The 17,552-nt window shown below is 44.8% G+C and overlaps 1 protein-coding gene across 3 annotated transcripts in view; it reads left to right on the top strand.

Annotated features, from left to right (window-relative positions):
- ERCC3 (ERCC excision repair 3, TFIIH core complex helicase subunit) overlaps nucleotides 1–17,552 on the top strand; it is a 1,672,020-nt gene that overhangs the window by 1,129,273 nt on the left and 525,195 nt on the right. For all 3 annotated transcript variants that reach the window (XM_086961802.1, XM_086961803.1, XM_086961804.1), the window contains one exon: nucleotides 7,361–7,478. In XM_086961802.1, coding sequence (XP_086817928.1) covers nucleotides 7,361–7,478 — 118 coding nt within the window. The remainder of the gene's footprint in view (nucleotides 1–7,360; nucleotides 7,479–17,552) is intronic.

Raw genomic sequence — 17,552 nt, 5'->3', positions numbered from 1 at the left:
ATAGAAAAAGATTGGGAGCTTTTGGGTTGTGTAGTCATCCAGAAATTCCCAGTCATTCCTGGATGCCAAAAGAAAATAGATACCAGGAGGGAACCATGGTTTTACATTCAACTGCTTGATCAAAAAAAAGGTTCGCAAGAGGCACGTTTTCAAGCAGCCACAGCAAGAAAGGGAAATAAATAGATAAAGGTACATTTAAGGAAATGCGGAAAAAATACAAGGAAAAATTGAGGGAAGCTATAACAGAGTACAAAGAAACCATCTGGAACAAATTACTGTGGGCAAGCAAATTGCCAATAAGTAGGGAATTTTGGGGAATAATAACCTGAACAAGGGACCAAGACTCCAACTAGAAGCAGGAATAGATGAAGAAATATGGACACAACATGCATGTTCAGAACATAGAACATGTATAACAACTCGGACCATAATAACTATGCTAAACCGACCATTGCTTTAAAATCACTGGAAAAGCAAAGGCACAGAGAAGAAAAAAATCAGTCCCCAGCCTCAGGAAGAATGTCATCAGACAGAACCAGAGACGAGCATCAACGAACAAAATAATCTAACCGACGCTAAACATCTAAGAGGAACAATAAAAAAAAACTTAAAACTGAGGGGGCAGCAGGACCTAATGGCCTCCCAAATGCACTATTCAAACAGGCACCTGATTTCTGGGCAGACTATCTCATGTCCCTCTTCAACCACATCTATCGAGAGAATAAGGTCCCCCACTCCTGGAAAGGAAACATAATTCATCCAATATTTAAACAAGGAAACCACAGTAAGCCAGAAGATTACAGATATCCCTGATAGATGTAGAGGCCTAACTGTAAGCATCATGTCTCCTAACTCACCTTCAAAATTGGATAGACGAAAAGAGCATAATTCCAAAGTTCCAAACAAGCTTTAGGTCAGGGATTGGAACCACCACAAACCTGGCAATTCTGGCACTTTTAACAGAAAAAGTAGTAAAAAGAAAAACATGATTATTTTCATGTTTTATCGACCTGACATCAGTGTTCGATAGAGCGACCAGAAGCCGACTTTGGGGGAAAAATAAAAAACCTGGGTTTTACCACTTAATCTTTTGGATGCAATCATCGCCCTTCAAAGTGAAACCTGGGTGAGAGCGAAACTAGGCAATGGAAATAGAGCAAGAGCCAGCATTAACACACATCACAGCATAATACAAGGCTGCATCCTGGCACCAAGCCTATTCAATTTGTTTCTAGCAGACATAACTAAGTACATGCTATCATATTAGCTAAGAGTCAAACGCCAACCCTAGCCAAAGAGTCAATTCCTTTTTTACAGTACCAGATGACATTGTGGTGTTGAGTCAAAGCCTGATTGGCCTGCAAAGAGCAATAAACAACCTAGTAATCTATCTTGACCAGGAACACCTTGAGTTGAACAAAAAAAAAAGGTTGTACGCCTGGTGGATACCAAGACAAATAAGTTCAAAGGGCACGTTAATGGAGTTGAAGTTGAAGAGCAAGCGTCTTAAAAATACCTGGGCATAAAGCTGGGATGGGGCACGACACATAAGGACCATAAAATGGATTTAAGAGCTATAGCCCAATCACTAATCGTCGCCTTCAGATTGTTGAACAAAAAACTGGGCTAGCCGGCCTACAAGCACCTATTAAAAGTGATGGCAGCACAAACATTACCCACCCTGTCATACAGCCTAGAAACATGGTGTGGTAAGTAGTCCGAGTTATTGAATGAGCTCCGGGCAAGAGGATTCTGAACACAAGAGCGTTAGCTGAAAGAACTGTTTCTGGAAAGTTCCGTTTTAAAAGGGTTTTAGAATAACTGCCCCTACCTCGATGACTGGTTGTTAAAGGCGGGCTCGCCCCAGACAGTCGTCAGCCACCTCCAGACTACGGCCGACCTCCTGCACTTGCTGGAGTTCTCCATCAATGTGCCGAAGTCACACCTGTGTCCTTCTCAGAAGCTCCTCTTCATCGGAGTGGTTCTAGACTCGGCGCAGTTTCGGGTTTATCCTCCCGAACAGCGGGTTCGGGATATTCAGGCTCTGATTCCGATCTTTCAGCCGTTATCCCGAGTCTCGGTCAGGTTGACGCTGCGGCTTCTGGGGCTGATTGCTTCCAGCATCCTTCTGGTGCATCACGCCAGGTTGCGGATACGGGCTCTGCAGTGGGACATGAAGTTTCAGTGGGCCCAGCATCAGGGCAACTTGTCCAACCATGTCTTGATCTTGGAGGGCACTGCAAGACAGTTGCAGTGGTGGCTCACGAACCGCGATTGGGTCAGCGGCAGATCCCTCTCCCTACCCCAACCGGAGCACGTAGTTGTGACGGATGCGTCCCTCCAGGGCTGGGGGGGCCAAATGAGAGAGGCGGAGATCAGAGGCCTCTGGTCTCCGGCGGAGTCCCGTCTCCACATCAACCTTCTGGAGCTGCGGGCGATCCGGCTTGCACTGAAGGCATTCCTCCCCTCTGTCTGGGGGAGTGTAGTGCAGGTGTTCACGGACAACATCACTGCCATGTGGTACTCCAACAAACAGGGTGGGTGGATTTGTGGACCCTATGCCAGGAGGCTCTGCGCAGTGGCTGGAACATCAGTGCGTGACCCTGGTGGTTCAACACCTGGCAGGTTCCCTGAACGCCAGGGCGGACGAATTCAGTCGTCGATGCATGATGGATCACGAATGGCGTCTGAACTCGGACGTGGCTCAAGGCCTCTTTCAGCAGTGGGGAGAGCCTTGGTTAGATCTGTTCGCCACAGAAGAGAACGCACAATGTCATCAGTTATGCGCGCTGGAATTTCCAAGGCGGCACTTGCTCGTAGACGCTTTTCGTCACGAGTTGAGCTGTGGTTCGTTGTACGCCTTTCCGCCTATACCACTTCTGCCCAGAGTGCTGAAGAAGATCAGCCGCGACCGGGCCCAAGTTATCCTTGTGGCTCCGGACTGGACATGAAGATACTGGTATCCCGAGCTACTCAGCATGTCTGTCGATCCCCCGATTCGTCTGCCTCTTCTGGAGGACCTTCTCTTCTGTCGTGACTGTAGGTGGAACAGGTTTGTGGCATGGTGCACAGCAAATCCCATTTCTGCCCCTCTTTCAGAGGTTCTCCTCTTCCTTCTTTCTCTTGCCCAGCAGGGCTCTGCTCTGGGCACTATCAAGGGCTACCTTTCTGCCCTTTCCGCCTTCTTAAGGCTACCTGATCAGCCTTCTTTGTTCAAGTCCCCGATTGTAAATAGGTTCTTGAAGGGCATCACTCATATGTCACCCCCTGTTCCTTTCGTGATGCCCCAGTGGGACTTGAACCTGGTTCTGACTTACCTGATGTGCGCTCCTTTTGAGCCGCTTCGTAACTGTCCTCTCCATCTTCTTACATTTAAGACTGCTTTCCTGGTTGCCATCACCTCTGCCAGGAGAGTGAGTGAGCTCCAGGCTCTTTCCTCCAAGCCTCCTTTCCTTTCTGTCCATCCTTACAAGGTTGTGTTGCGGACAAGACCCTCTTTCCTGCCCAAGGTAGTTACAGCCTTCCACATCGGGCAGTCCATCACCTTGCCCACCTTCTTTCCGCCTCCGCATCCCTCTAAAGAGGAAGAGTGGCTCCACCCTCTGGACCCAAAACGTGCGCTCTCATACTATCTGGATCGCACACGCCAGTTACGGGTGGATGACCAATTCTTTGTTGGTTGCGTGGGCGCTAAGAAGGGACGGGCGGTGCACAAACGGACCATCTCTCGGTGGGTTGTGTTGTACATCAAGGCATGCTACTCTTTGGCTAAGAAGGAGCCTCCTGTTGGGCTGAGGGCCCATTCCACTCGGGCTACGGCAGCTACTACTGCCCTGGGCCGGGGAGTCCCCTTGCAGGACATCTGTCAGGCAGCTACGTGGGCCTCGCTGCACACGTTTGCAAGACACTACTCCCTGGACAGCCAAGTCCGGAGGGATGGCTTCTTTGGCCGTTCCGTCCTCCAGGACTTTCTGGTGTGAATATTGGTTTGCAGACCCACCACCGGGGTTGGTATTGCTGGGGTATCTATTCTAAGGTAAGGAATCTAATACTAACCTGTTTCTTTCAGATGCACAAGTTACTTACCTTCGGTTAACGATATATCTGTAAGAAACTGTATTTAGATGGAGGAGCTACGCTGGCAAACAAGATGGCTGCTTATGCTCCCGGCTCCGCCGACCTCCGTATCCCACCACAAGATCCTATACATTATCCTGATTTTACGCCTAGCCTCTGTGTGAATGAACTGTTCTGCACTCTGATGGTGAAATCCGGAAACTTTTATCGGCTGGTTTGACGAAGTTGCATCGAGTTGAAGATTGTGGCCTACTCCAGCGGGGAAGCCGGGGCCTTGAGTACTTTCACAGCCGGGCTGCCGTGCAACAACATCGGCCGGGAGACCCAGGCAGGGTCCGGTCATACGGAGTGGAGGCTTCCTTTATGCCCGAATTTGGCGGCGATCGTTTCTATTGCTCATCATTGATGGAGGAGTGACTTTGCTTGCTGTTGATTGTGGGTGGGGGTCCCCGTCCCGCGGACCCGGTGTTGGGCCCCGCCGGGGTTCGGTGAGTCGGGGTCTCTGGCCTGCGGCATTAACCGGGTTGACCGTGGCTGCAGATAAAGACTGGTCACCCTCCGCATCTGCCCGTTCGTGATCCTGTTTGTCCCCCCCCCCCCCAGAGGATGCCAGATTCACCGGGGGAGAAGCTTGTGATTGGTGTCGTTAATCCGAAACAGAGCCACCCAATATTCCCACAAGGACTGGGTATATATTATAACAAAATACAAATATGTCCTAATAGGATTTGTTTACAATTCAAATTTCAAATCATTGATTTGCCGCCGCAGCGGGCCTTAATATCATAGAGACAAGGAGAAAAACAGAATTAAACTGTTCTTTATTTTTCTGTAATAAAATTATTTCTTTAGGTGTACGATATGGCAACAAAAATGACTACTCCATTTGTGAAATCAATTTAACAGTAGTATTAGACACCTTCTGCTGATGACCTGAAGAAAAACAATACCATGATCTAACACTTGTTTTCCATGTTAACACACTAAACAATCAAATGAATGATACATCCATGAACAAAAAGATGTCAGGTGTCGACGTTTCGGTCCCCGTTGGTTAACATAATCCATAGGACCATCTTCAGGACCATATTTTGCACATAAATCTAAAACATGAATATATACAAAAAAATACAAAAAACTCCTTGTAAATAAGGTATCGTCTACTTAGCCCAGGAAACAGAGTTCACATGTGTGCCCTGCGTGTTTAGTACAGAACAGCCACCACCACATAGCACCTAAAACTATATGTGTAACAACAAACCAAAGACCTACAGTGTACATATTCAAACTACCACCAAAAGTCCACATATATATCCACGACCAAAACCACAATCAAGTGACTGCTATCTACCAGTCCAAAGTTATCTAACAATTAAATCCTTACCAAGAGACCTCCAGCCGGAAGTACTCCTGATTCTAAATCCTTTTTCCCAATTCTCTTTTGATAGTCGGAAAACGTCAAGAATGAAAAGCGCGTTAGCCCTATCTACAGCAACATGGTTAAGCACCCTTTACAACAGTATAACTGCATACCACAGCTCTGTCCCTTACCAACAGCACTTACTGATGTAATGGACTTTGCAATGGCTGAATATCAGTGTGACGAGACGCTTCAGTCGTCTCAAACCAGATTGCGCAAATACAGGGGCATTCAACGTTGTCTGTAAATTAAGACACGTGCATCCATTACTATAGGGAACCCCAGAATGCCTATCTATTGGTCACGGTAGCCGTTTCTAAACCATGTACTTACTCAATCACGTTCAAACTCGCCTCCTAATCGGCTCCCTCTTCCAAGTGGTCGCAGCTCTTCGCTTCCGCACATAAACGTGTATACGCGTGATGGCGTCATCAGTATCACGCTAGCACCATTTTGGTAAAGGCAGTAAAGTAAACTACCCTCACTGGCAACCGTAACAACCACGGAGTATAACCATATAGATTATTCTCGCTCACAACAAAGTTTTAGAAAAATTATATAAAAATTTAGAAGCTCACAACACGACAGAAGCACGCTAGTGTATATTACCACATCGCAGTGTAAACTTTGGCACCCTATCTACGGGCCACTCTTAATCTTCCAATCTCAGTCAAAGATAGTAACAATGGGATTCATCAATGCTTATGGTGAAAAATGTGAATATTTAATGGACCCCTTAGATGTAACATCAAGGTCTAACACATGTCTATCTAGCTGAAGCGGCCATCTTAGAGCGGAGCCCCGCTCTCATATGTATATGACTCCTCATACAGCAAACCATCTAGACTTGCCACATCATATGGTTGCCACAGTATGCCACTCAATTAAAGAATTCAGACCCTTTTTTACAGTATTACACATCCAAATCCACTTGTTTTCTCTTAGGGTAAGTAGGTAAAGGTAAAGGTTTTTCAAAAAAAAACAACAAAAAAAACCAGTAGTTAGTATTAGATTCCTTACCGCCTCACCCATCCCCCCCGTTCTACGAACCGATATCTAGGGTTAAGGTCATCCCCTTTCAGGGCCCTAGCTTAATGGTACCAGTGTTGGTATTTATCATGGCTCTGCGTTTCTGGCGCGGAAAAGCTGTGTATAAGAACTGACGTCCGTGCGCGAGGGCGGCGTCTAAGTACTCCGGCGACGTCATCCCGGTGCCGACAACGGACGCGGAACCGCAGACGATGCCTAGCGACGCGCAAGGGTACTGCTACGCAAAAGTTTCCGGATCCAGTCTGACTCCTGGGGATATTCTAAGGTAAGGAATCTAATACTAACTACTGTTTCTGACAGATATATCGTTACCGAAGGTAAGTAACTTGTGCATTTGACAGAAAATGCCCTGAATGGGTGGCACATGACAGATTTGACACTATTGAGACTCTAGAAATGAATAAAAATATATGAAAACTTTTGACCCTACTGTATGCTAGTCGCCTGTATATCAAAATCAAAGTGAGATTTTTTTAAATTAAAACGGACACGCTTAAATATAACCCATTCAATGTTGTGTTCAAGGAGCTATTCGCCCATGGTACAAGATAGACTTTTTGACTCACTTAAATGTTTGTTTCACTTTCTGCTTCCAATATTTTATCTGCATAATTCCAATGAGGAATCAGGCTCCATCCGTGCTAGTGATCTTCTGCTTTCCGTTGGTCTGCCTGGATAAGTTATTAGTCCTATGATCTTGCAATGATCACTGAAAGTATGTGTCTACGCTGTTCTGGTGAAAATAGACCAATGTGATAAAATGCATATGATTTTGAAGTGCATTATGAAACTTTTTGTTCTAATAAATTTCAGGTGGGAGACACCTCGTTTGATTTGCCAGAAGCTAATGTCTTGATTCAGATTTCTTCCCATGGTGGGTCTCGAAGGCAGGAAGCTCAGCGATTGGGGCGAGTGCTGCGAGCAAAGAAAGGTAAAAAAGAAATTGCTTCTGCTGTACCATAGCGATTAAAGTGCTCTTTTCTACTCATGTTATTCTGTTCTTTTTTTAATACATTTGATTGATTTTGATGACAGTTTAGCAAAATACATTAACTACAACTCGTGCATCCCACTCTCAGCATCCAATCTCATTAGCAAGCAACAGTTCGAGGTACGGTTCTCTATGTGGATAATAGTCCGTCATTTTCCCACCATTGGCCTCAAATTGTTCTGGATTCCCGAGGGCAACCCAGGGTGATGGAAAATGGTTCCTCCTGTTTGCATACCAGTCCATACCAGCTCATCAAAATTTGAGACTGGATGCTTTTAACTATTTCAGGAGCATGCAATTTCATGTTTGGCCACCAAGCCCGCCATCCCCACCAACGTCCTCTCTCCCGTGGCCCTTGTTATTCCTGTTCTTTGTGCAAAGGTCAGTTAGGGTGGAAGTTATCAAACCAGGCCAGCTCCTGTTTAGGTCGAACCTAAGCAGTGTGCATGCGCTGTCTGGAAGGCCTGCTATATTCGATAAAGGACTTAGCTCCTACCTGCTGTGGTCCCATTGGTTCAGTGCAGTGTCACTCTTATTTGCAGCTTCCTAACTGGTTCCTGCAGTGACATGTCCCTACCGTTTCTCGCAAAGGTTCATTTTTCTTCTGCTTCCATTCTTTAGCTGTTCTTTCATAGAACTCTTTTGATAATTGCTGCAGCATGGCATGCCAAGGTTTGTTAAAGTATGGTGGCCACACAGCAGAGCGCCAAGCGAAAGAACTGGGAGTTGCTCGTTAAGGAAGTGTAGCAGCCTATGATGTAAGCTTTGGAGCCTGGCAATACATATTTGGAGAGGCCAGAGTAGATGATTTTGCATATGTTGAAATGTACAAGCACGAAGACTTGCACCTGTTTGATTGTAGAGTGGAAAAGTGAGTGGATGTTTAACCAGGGGAGCGAAAGAAAGACTGGTTTAGAAGACTGTCCCCAGGTTCCTTTCATTTGGTGATGTGAAAATGGGTTTTTGGGGCGTGTAGGCAAAACAGATGGTAGTGTCTCGGGTTGAGTGACCCCGTTCCTAAGAATCTTGGCCTTTGGGCTATTCTTCGAAGGTAGCTTTCATTTATCCAGCGGAACATGTGGTCCAAGCAAGAAGTTATGTTCGGAGGAGTCTTTTTGCCCATTGTCCAGACAGAAATTGATTTGTGTTTGTCAGCATACTTTTGGAAACTTTAACTGGTGCTGCTCAAGAAACCGAACCAGAGGGATTATGTACATGTTAATGATAAGGCAGAAGAGGGCTTACCCATCAGGAATGCCCCAAGGATGTGACGAGGGTTCAAATGAACTGATCCGGACTTGGGCTGTGATTGGAAAGAAATGATCACATCTTGTTTTTATAACAGAAATGCTAAACGCTGGCACTTAGTATCTCCCCCCCCCCCACACCCCCCTTTACCGGGACCTTTACTCACCTCAAGAGAACCCTGTTTTAACAACCTCGAAAAGTTAGACTCACCATTCCAACTTGCCTCATGGGCACACATCAAAGAGCAAGTGATTAACCTGCTGAGCAGTCACACCTGCGTAAATATATCTACCTTCCCCACACAGTCGTTCCAAAAATTAAAATGACATAAAAAGTTCCCTCATAAATATCTAAAACATTTTACATATGTAGATCTGCAACCTTTCTTTTAAATAAAGGTATAATTTTCATTTGAAATGCCCTGCTTAGCTCACTAAAGTTGTGTCTTTTGCAATAACAACATTAATGTATCCCCTGGAAAACGTGTTTTCCATCAGTTTGATAAAGCTGTTCATTTATAACATTGTATTTGACTGCATGGCACCTCATAGCCACTGATAACGTGAAGCTAAAAAGAAAATGACACTTTACACTCCTTGTTCAGTACATTTTCTTTTTTTTATTGTTTAGACGCGTAACGTTTTTCAGCTCTGGTGCTGCCACAAAGTATGCCCAGGCTTGTTTCTACCTTGTGCCTCTTTATTGCACCGCCCTAAACTTCCTGTGTCTTATCTCAATCTTGCTTGTATTTTTCATCTCTCTCCTTCTCTGGGCTAAATATACGAGGTCCATAAAAACGAGCCCTGGTGACAACTACTTTAAACCACCGGCAAAAACTAAGCACTGTGTGTTTTTTATGACGGAAGAGTTAGTATTTTGATAACTATTTGTATGTAAGCCTTTCTGTTCTGGTGTTTGAGCTTTCAGTGTTATTCAGGGAGTCCTGAATCATTTTCTGATTACTGTTCATGCGCACACATTATGGTGCACTAGATTATACTCTAAGCCAAAATGTGTTTTTTCTAATTTTAAAGGTCTCATTTCCCCAAGAATTTCGAGCAATATTGGGTCAAGCAATAGTGTTCATTGGCTGCTTTAACTGTGCTCATGTTCACTTCTCCCCCTTTCTGTAGCAAGGAAAGAGTAGCACCTAAGATAACCATGGAGCTATGTGTTGAACTGTAAAAACATTGGATGTCTGCATCTAGTATTTATCCGTGTGCTCTAAATAATTCTCATTCAAATCCTCTTCACTGGAACCAATTCATGTGTTTGCATTCCTGCATGTGGTTGACCTGAACGGGGACTCCCTACCTATAATGTAGCAACTTTGCACCTGTCCCTGAACATTGTATTCTAAACCTCCTTCTATTCCTATTCTTGTCTATGAATAAATATCTGTGATATGTATAAGTTACAATTGGATTGAATTCACAAATACTTTCCTGGGAACTGCACAAATGTTGGCATTCTACCAGATGCAGTGGCGGCTGGTGACATTTGAAAGTGGTAGGACGTAAATGTTTAGGATGAGTCCCCTGTGGCGCGTGAGTGTAGGAAATTCACCCGATTGTCATAAGGGATTGTTGCCCTCACCCCCGGAATTCTTAATATTTTTTTTAAAGAGTGTGCAAATGGTGCATTTTCAAGCAAGTTTGATAAAGCAAGAAGGGTAATGAAGTAATTATAGTTAGGCCATCATTAGGGCACAAGAGAATTTAAGCCTGTAACCCTATCGCCTACGGTCATATCTTTTCAAGTCAAGTCAAAGATTTATTGCATAATTAATTAAAATTATTACAAATTCACATGATAAAATAACAGAGCAGATTGCTAACGTTTCTTAAATTGCTACTTCTCCAGATTAAAATAACCTTAAAAGTGATGCGAGTTAGAAAGCAATAGGAGGGGCTTCCTCTGACATTAATCAGTCTATCTCCGGGTCTCTTTTTCTTTTCCCAGTATGAAACCCTGGAGTTAGGGTTTCCCTGATAGGCTTTTGTCACGGTGTTCCCCCTGCTCACATTCTCTTAAGCGTTTACTAGCCTCCGCCATAAATTTAACTCCCCGGCAAATCAATATTGAGGAGGAACCTCCCAACCAGCTTGTAACTGCCTGTCTGCATGAGCGAATGTTCATCTCTTTAAAAATGGATTTCAAATATTGTCGTCTCTGTCCTATCAGTGCCGGACATACACAAAAAAGATGGGCTAAAGTTTCGTTTTTATACCCACAGAGTCGACATCGCTCCGACTGATAGGAATGTTTCCAAGAGGGTAATAAATCTTTTGAGACATGCATGCCCATCCTATAGTTTGTGAAAGCTTTTTTTAAATGGCCATTGAAGTGGGATGTAAGATATGCATGAGGTTTTAGTATTGTAAAAGAGTTAATAATGGTCCAGCCATGACGACGATTTGCGAGGGAATATTTATCCTCCAAAAAGATTTTCTTTTTCGCTGCCCCGTTGGCTAGTCTGCTTAGGGTTGATTTGTCTGTCCCAGCTTTCCAGGCTGGTTCCAGGTTCAGCTTTTCGACGCACAGTTTCAGGTACTTCCCCCAAGTATTTCCAGAGTCGGTCTCCGCCCGTTGTTTGATTTCTTCCCAGCTCATCCAGTCCATTGTATCTGGGTCTGCAGATCGAAGTTTGTTACAGAATTTTACAAAGCCGCTCATGCTCCGGAAATACTGATTTTGCAAACCAAATTCCAGCCTGACTTGAGAAACCGAGGCGGATTTTGGGAGATTGAAAACCGCTTTATAGATTTTAATCTGTAGGTCGTTCAGAAAATCGGCCTCCTTACCACACCAGGTAACTAGACCATAGGATAAGCTGGGCAAAATTTGAGCTGTCATGACTTTTAATAGGTGCTTGTGGTTTGGGCAGTCCATATTTCCTTTTAAAGATCGATAGGCAAAGATCAAAGATTGGGCTTTTGCTTGAAGTACTGCTTTGTGCTCCTTGTGATTTCCACCTTTTGATATTATTATTCCCAGGTATTTGTATGAATTTTGTTCTTCCACTATGTCCCCCTTCGCCGTCCATTTGTACTTAAGTTTTTGCGGATCTACTAGGCGTACCACTTTTGTTTTGTCTTTATTTAATTCCAGCCGTTCCCGATCCAAGTAAGATGACAATTTATTAATGGCTCGTTGTAGACCGATAGGTGTTTTACTCAACAGAACTATATCATCTGCATATTGCAAAAAATATATTGGATTGTTAGCCAATAATGGGGGGTGATTTTCAGCCGATTCCAACACACTCGAGAGGTCAGAGAGAAAAAGGTTAAACAGGGTGGGGGCTAGTACACATCCTTGTTTTAAACCTTGATGCGTAGGAATGCTCATGGTTGTACTGCCCCCATTGCCCAGTTTCACTCTTGCCCAGGTGTTCCGGTATAAGGCTATTATCGCTTGCAAGAGTTGATTTGGGAGGCCCCAGCATTTTAATTTGTCCCACAAGCGCTCTCTGTTCACCCTGTCAAACGCAGACTTGATGTCAATAAAGCAGGCATACAGCCGGGTTCCCTTGGCTACTGCATTGTCCATTAGGAGTGACAGGCAAGTTAAGTTTGTTATTGTCCCCATTCCTTGCCTGAAGCCAGTTTGGTATTTGGGAATTTTCTTGGTTACTCCTACCCAGGCCTGTAGCTCAAGTAGTAAGCAGGAGGCGTAGAGCTTAGCCTCCACATCAATTAAAGATATCAGTCTATAATTTGTTGGATTACGATGATCTCCATGCTTGAATATCGGGTGAATAATATTTCCTTTCCAGGATGTGGGAACGTCTGCTTGTTTGTATATGTGGTTAAATAAACGAGTTAAAGTCTCTAGCCACATATCTGGATCCTGTTTAAAAATAGCATTTGGCAGCCCGTTCGGGCCTGCAGCTCCTTCTGACTTCAATTTTGATATAATCGATTTTAATTCTTTTTTGTTGATTAAATCGGCCAGCTCAATTTCTCCCTTTGAGACTTCCTTGGACTCCGGTCTTTCCTTATAATTAGTTCCATTTTGTTTATCCTCGACTCCCTGTATGGCCCGTAAACTTTTCTCAGGGACTTGCTCTGTTTCTTTGTATAAAGATTGCACATGGCGGACCCAAATGTCCGCTCCCACTCCTGCTTCCTGATGGAGATTAGTTCTTTGATTTAGATCATTTATGATTCCCCAGAAGTCACGACTATTAGGATGTTTTCCCGCAATTAGGAGTTTGTTCCAAATGTTTTCTTTGTACTCGGCCTTTGCGACCCTCACGGCCTTTCTATAGATGCTCCTGGCCTCCCTTAGTTTGGTTTTGTTTGTCGCTATCCCCAATGTGTTATTTTTTTGACTGGCCAGTGCTCGTACCTCCTTTGCAACCTTTCTTTTTTTAGCTCTTAAGTCCATATTAAACCAGGGCTCCTTCTTACAATTGGCATTACTCTGGATCCCCGACCTTGCTGGAAACTTTTGCAGTAGATCCCATATCATGTTCTCCCAGTTTGAAACTCGATCTTCCTCTTTTTGTATCCCTAGTTTGACCAGCTGGGCTTTGACATAGGCCTCAATTCTGCCCAACCCTTCACCACGCCATTTTAGTTTTTTTAGATTAAACTTAAAAGCATGGTGTAGAAGGGAGGTCATTATTGGCGCATTGGTGGGTGTGATGTTCAAACTTGTTATTTGGGGAAGGTGATCACTTTCCACTCGAGGTACTATTTTGAATTGATTGATGTCGGGAAGTAGTTCGTCACTTACAATAGTGTAGTCAATTATGGAGTTAACCCTGCCACTCAAGTAAGTGACGGCTGCAGGCCTGTCCCCCTTTATATTGCCGTTCAGGATTGACAGACCAGCTTCTTTTAGACTGGCCGCTAGAATTGTTCCACGGCTACTTATTGACCTCTTTGCCATCTCCGTGTTTTTACCGGCAAGGACACTGTTGAAATCCCCGGAAATGAACAGCGGACAATGTGAATAGGATCTTTGCATTGCTTTAATTAATGCCAGTAAACTTGCGTGTTTCTCCTTTTGTGACTTTCTGTCTGGGTGGATATAGACGTTGAATATAATGAGTTGCCACAATTGCGTCCCGGATGGCGAAGAGTCTGAAATTCTAGTCACTTGAACCCAATTTAAACCCACATCCAGCTCTTCTGATAACCAATTATATCTTTGGGCTATGTAAGTCGATAAACCCCCACGAGGATGCCCAAAAGCTGAAAGGCGTTCCGCAAAAATATGGAGTTCTTTAAAACCAGGGATTGAAGTTGGTATTAGTTTCCATGACTCCTGGATTAAAATTATGTCTTGTTGTTGAAAAAAAACCAATGTTACATGATCCTGCGCCATTTCTTGAAAGCCGTGCACGTTCCATGAGCAGACTGAAACGCTTCTCAGCTCTTTTGCATTCTGAGGGGGCCTCTTATTATACATTCCCGAGTTTGAGTCAGGGTTAGGTAGATTTGTTGCTCAGGACCATGGGTATCCAAGACCAGTCTGTTTTGTCAGAGATGTAATGACCGGTTGCTTGCGGGATGTCTGACGAGGATGACCTAGAAAAAGCAGGAGAGGTGGCCCGGGCACCTCGCAGACAGGTGATTGGGCGTCCTGTATTTACCTTTCCCTTTTTTTGAATGCAGGTACTGTTTTGCAAGGGGTAGGGATACCTTGGGCGCGTATGTTTTATGATAGAAATGCCCCATAGTTCAAACTGGGATCTTGCCGAGTATATCTTTTCCGTTAAGTCTTTTGAGGCCCAGGTAGTAACGGTTTCCTCAATATCCGAGTTCTTTTTGTTTAGTCGAAATTCAACTGCATGCAGGTCCTGTGAATTTATCTCTTTTAGGGAAGATGTTTCTTTGAATAGTTTTAACAGGTTGCCTCGATTGAGGATATCCTGTGGCCCCTTAGTTGGATATTCCGGGATGAAGGTTAATTTGAACTCAAACTGATCTAACCGTTGGGCAAACTCCTTTGCTCTTTGATCCACGTTGAAAAATGACTGGTTGTTAGCTTGAATGATCGTGCCCATCTTGTCGGTCAATTGTTGTCCATGTGCATCAGGTGCTCCATCCGCTGAGCTTATTGTTTTGTGTATTGGACCTGCATTTATTGACTTTATTAGATCTGTGTGTGCAGTCCTTTGTTGAAGCGAGCATTTGCGTTCCTTTTCGAGTACTGTAACTTGCAAGGGGGTTATTACAATTTTGGGACCTGGACCTGCTGATTCCCCAGATGCTTCGTATGGATTTCCTTCGACTGTTGGACTTGTAGCCTGCTCTTTTCTGACTGTCGTGCCCTGATGAGGGCTCATCTTAGGTGTACAATTCTTATCCTTACTTTTATTTGACGGAACTGGTGCAAGATCAACTTGATTGCCACCACCAAATCCCGCCGGTTGTAAGGGTTTTGATTTTACTTGCCGCTGCTCCTGCCCATCCTGTTGCTGGTCCAAACTTATTTCTCTGTGAGAGTTGAGACCTGTGTTAGGCGCTGAGCCCGTCTTTCCTGTTGACTGGGTGGGAAGATTTTTAATTCCTTGGATGGTGCCACCATTCCTTGGTGAATTTGGTGTGATTGATTTGTCAACTGAATTGGAATAACTCTTCTCTCCCTCTAATAAGTCAATTGGAGGTTTTGATTTGTTAACCTGGAGACTTTCAGTTTTGAATATGGGAAAGAGGTTACCCAGGTCTGTATTCGGTTGCCTTTTATACTTAAGCCTGGCCTTTCTTGCTTTTTTCCTTTGCCTCCTTGTGGGCTTGTCCTCAATAAAGGAATTTTCGGAGGGCAGGGTGTCTTTAATGACTAAGACTGTGTTCCCTGAACCCGCTTTCTTTGATGATCGGTCTTGATCTGTTGTTTTTATGGCGCCTTTTTCGTGCTTACTCAAGACCATTAATGAGTTGTCCTGGTTAAGATGATTTTCTTTCTCTTGGGTATTGCTGCGGGATTGTTTTACCTCTCCTAGGATATCCATCAGGATGGCCGGTAGGCTTGCTAGTTTTTCAAGTATTGTTCCACATCCACAACTGCATTGTTGTTTACATAGGCTGGTGATAGCCTCTGATTTTCCCCCATTTGTTAGCAGCGAGGCCAGGGAATCCAGTTTTGCGTTTATCCCCGAAATGTGACCCGCCACTAATGAAATAAGGTCAATCTGAACCTCCATTTTATTTGATTGATAATTTAGCACCCTTATGGCTTGGTCTAGAGTGCTCAACAAGGCTTGAAACCATGGTGAGGATGCCTGGTCTTTTTCGAACTTGCTTGGGTCCTTAGGTTCTACATCCGAAGTGCATCCCGATGAAATTGAGATTGGAGCATCCTGATTATTGTGGAATTGGTTTGGTGACGTGATGATACGGTTATCAACAGAGGGTTGTACATGGTCATTTTTCCCTACATAGCAACGGGGGGTTGACACCATCATGCCTGGGCTTGCGTGGCAATCCTCGAACCCCTGTTCTGATCGTGGGGCTCTCCCTTGAGAGTCAATGTACTTTGTTATTCTCTCGGTAAGATCCTCGAGTTGGGAATCGTTTGATAAAAACAAGGGTTTTAACCATGGATCCCCTTCATGACCAGATGAGTTGAAAAAGTTTCCGTGACCAGTGATTCTCTCCTGGCAGCCTTTGAGTGCCTTTGTATGGTCATTAGCTTCAACCAACTCCGTGATTGGGGCACATTTGCTCTGAATCAGACGAATATCCTTTGGAGGGGAGCCATCAATGGAGGCCTTGTTAACTCCGCCTCCCTTGTTCTCGTTTATCATTATCGAGGTGGTGGAGTGATGCACCTGGGCAGTTACTAGTTCCTGTTTACCCTTAGCTGGATGAGCCACACACGCTGTAGGCGACGAATGCCCAGTAGGGTCATTTGTCCGGTTCTGCGGACTTTTGGCCCGTGGGGAATTGGCGTTCTGAGGCGCAATAGGGCTTGGGAGCTTGCAGGCCTCAACTGTTGGTGCATAAATCTCTGCCATTGGATCCTTTAAGTAAAAGAATTTTAAAAGCCCGGTTTTCCGTCTGCAGGGTAATAATTGTTCTGGAGTTGGTGCTGAAACCAACCTATCCCTTGAGTTTTGCCGGATCCCTATTTCCGATTGCGGTGTTACATCCACAATTTGCTTCCTTGATTTTTTCCTCGCTTTTTTGTTTTCCACAGGTTGGCGCGTTTTCCCTGATCTCATTTCCCCCCAAAAAAACAGCACTTTGCGATCTTTTTTTTTTTTTTTTTTTTTTGGCCTGCTCTGGGGTCAGGCTGGCTGCTTAATCACAGGTATTCCTTGTGGCTCGATTGATGAAGTAGAGACCTGCCCCTTTCCAGTATGACTGTGCTGGCGTGGGAGCCGGATTGAACCACTTCCTCCCTTATTTGCTGGCTCTTAAAAGGGGGCAAGAACCCCGGCAACTGCTACTTTTATTGGGTTTTTATGGGGTTTTTACCTCTTTTAATGTTGTATTGGCGCTCCCATGGCGGGAAGACCGTCCGGGGCCCGGATGCAGACTGCGGAGTGGTGAAACCCGTGGTTTGCTTGGAGCACTTCGACCTCAAGTATCCCGACACGCCCAGGTGGTACTGATCACAATTTCCAACTCCTGGGGGTCAACCGACTCTCAGGTTTTGGGCAGGTTCTGTGCAGGTTCTGGGCCGTTTTCACCTACTTAGCATAGCATGCTGTGAGCTGGCTGGCTGTCGAGGACTGTTCTGGAATGTGGGGTGGACGTTTAAGTGCAGAGCTGTGCTGTGGGGTAGGCAGAAGGAGCTGCAGAGGCT

Source organism: Lissotriton vulgaris, chromosome 3_1 (assembly GCF_964263255.1).
Source record: "Lissotriton vulgaris chromosome 3_1, aLisVul1.2, whole genome shotgun sequence".
NCBI lineage: Eukaryota > Metazoa > Chordata > Amphibia > Caudata > Salamandridae > Lissotriton > Lissotriton vulgaris.
Note: the sequence above shows the minus strand (reverse complement) of the source record. Positions and strands in the feature narration are given on the sequence as shown.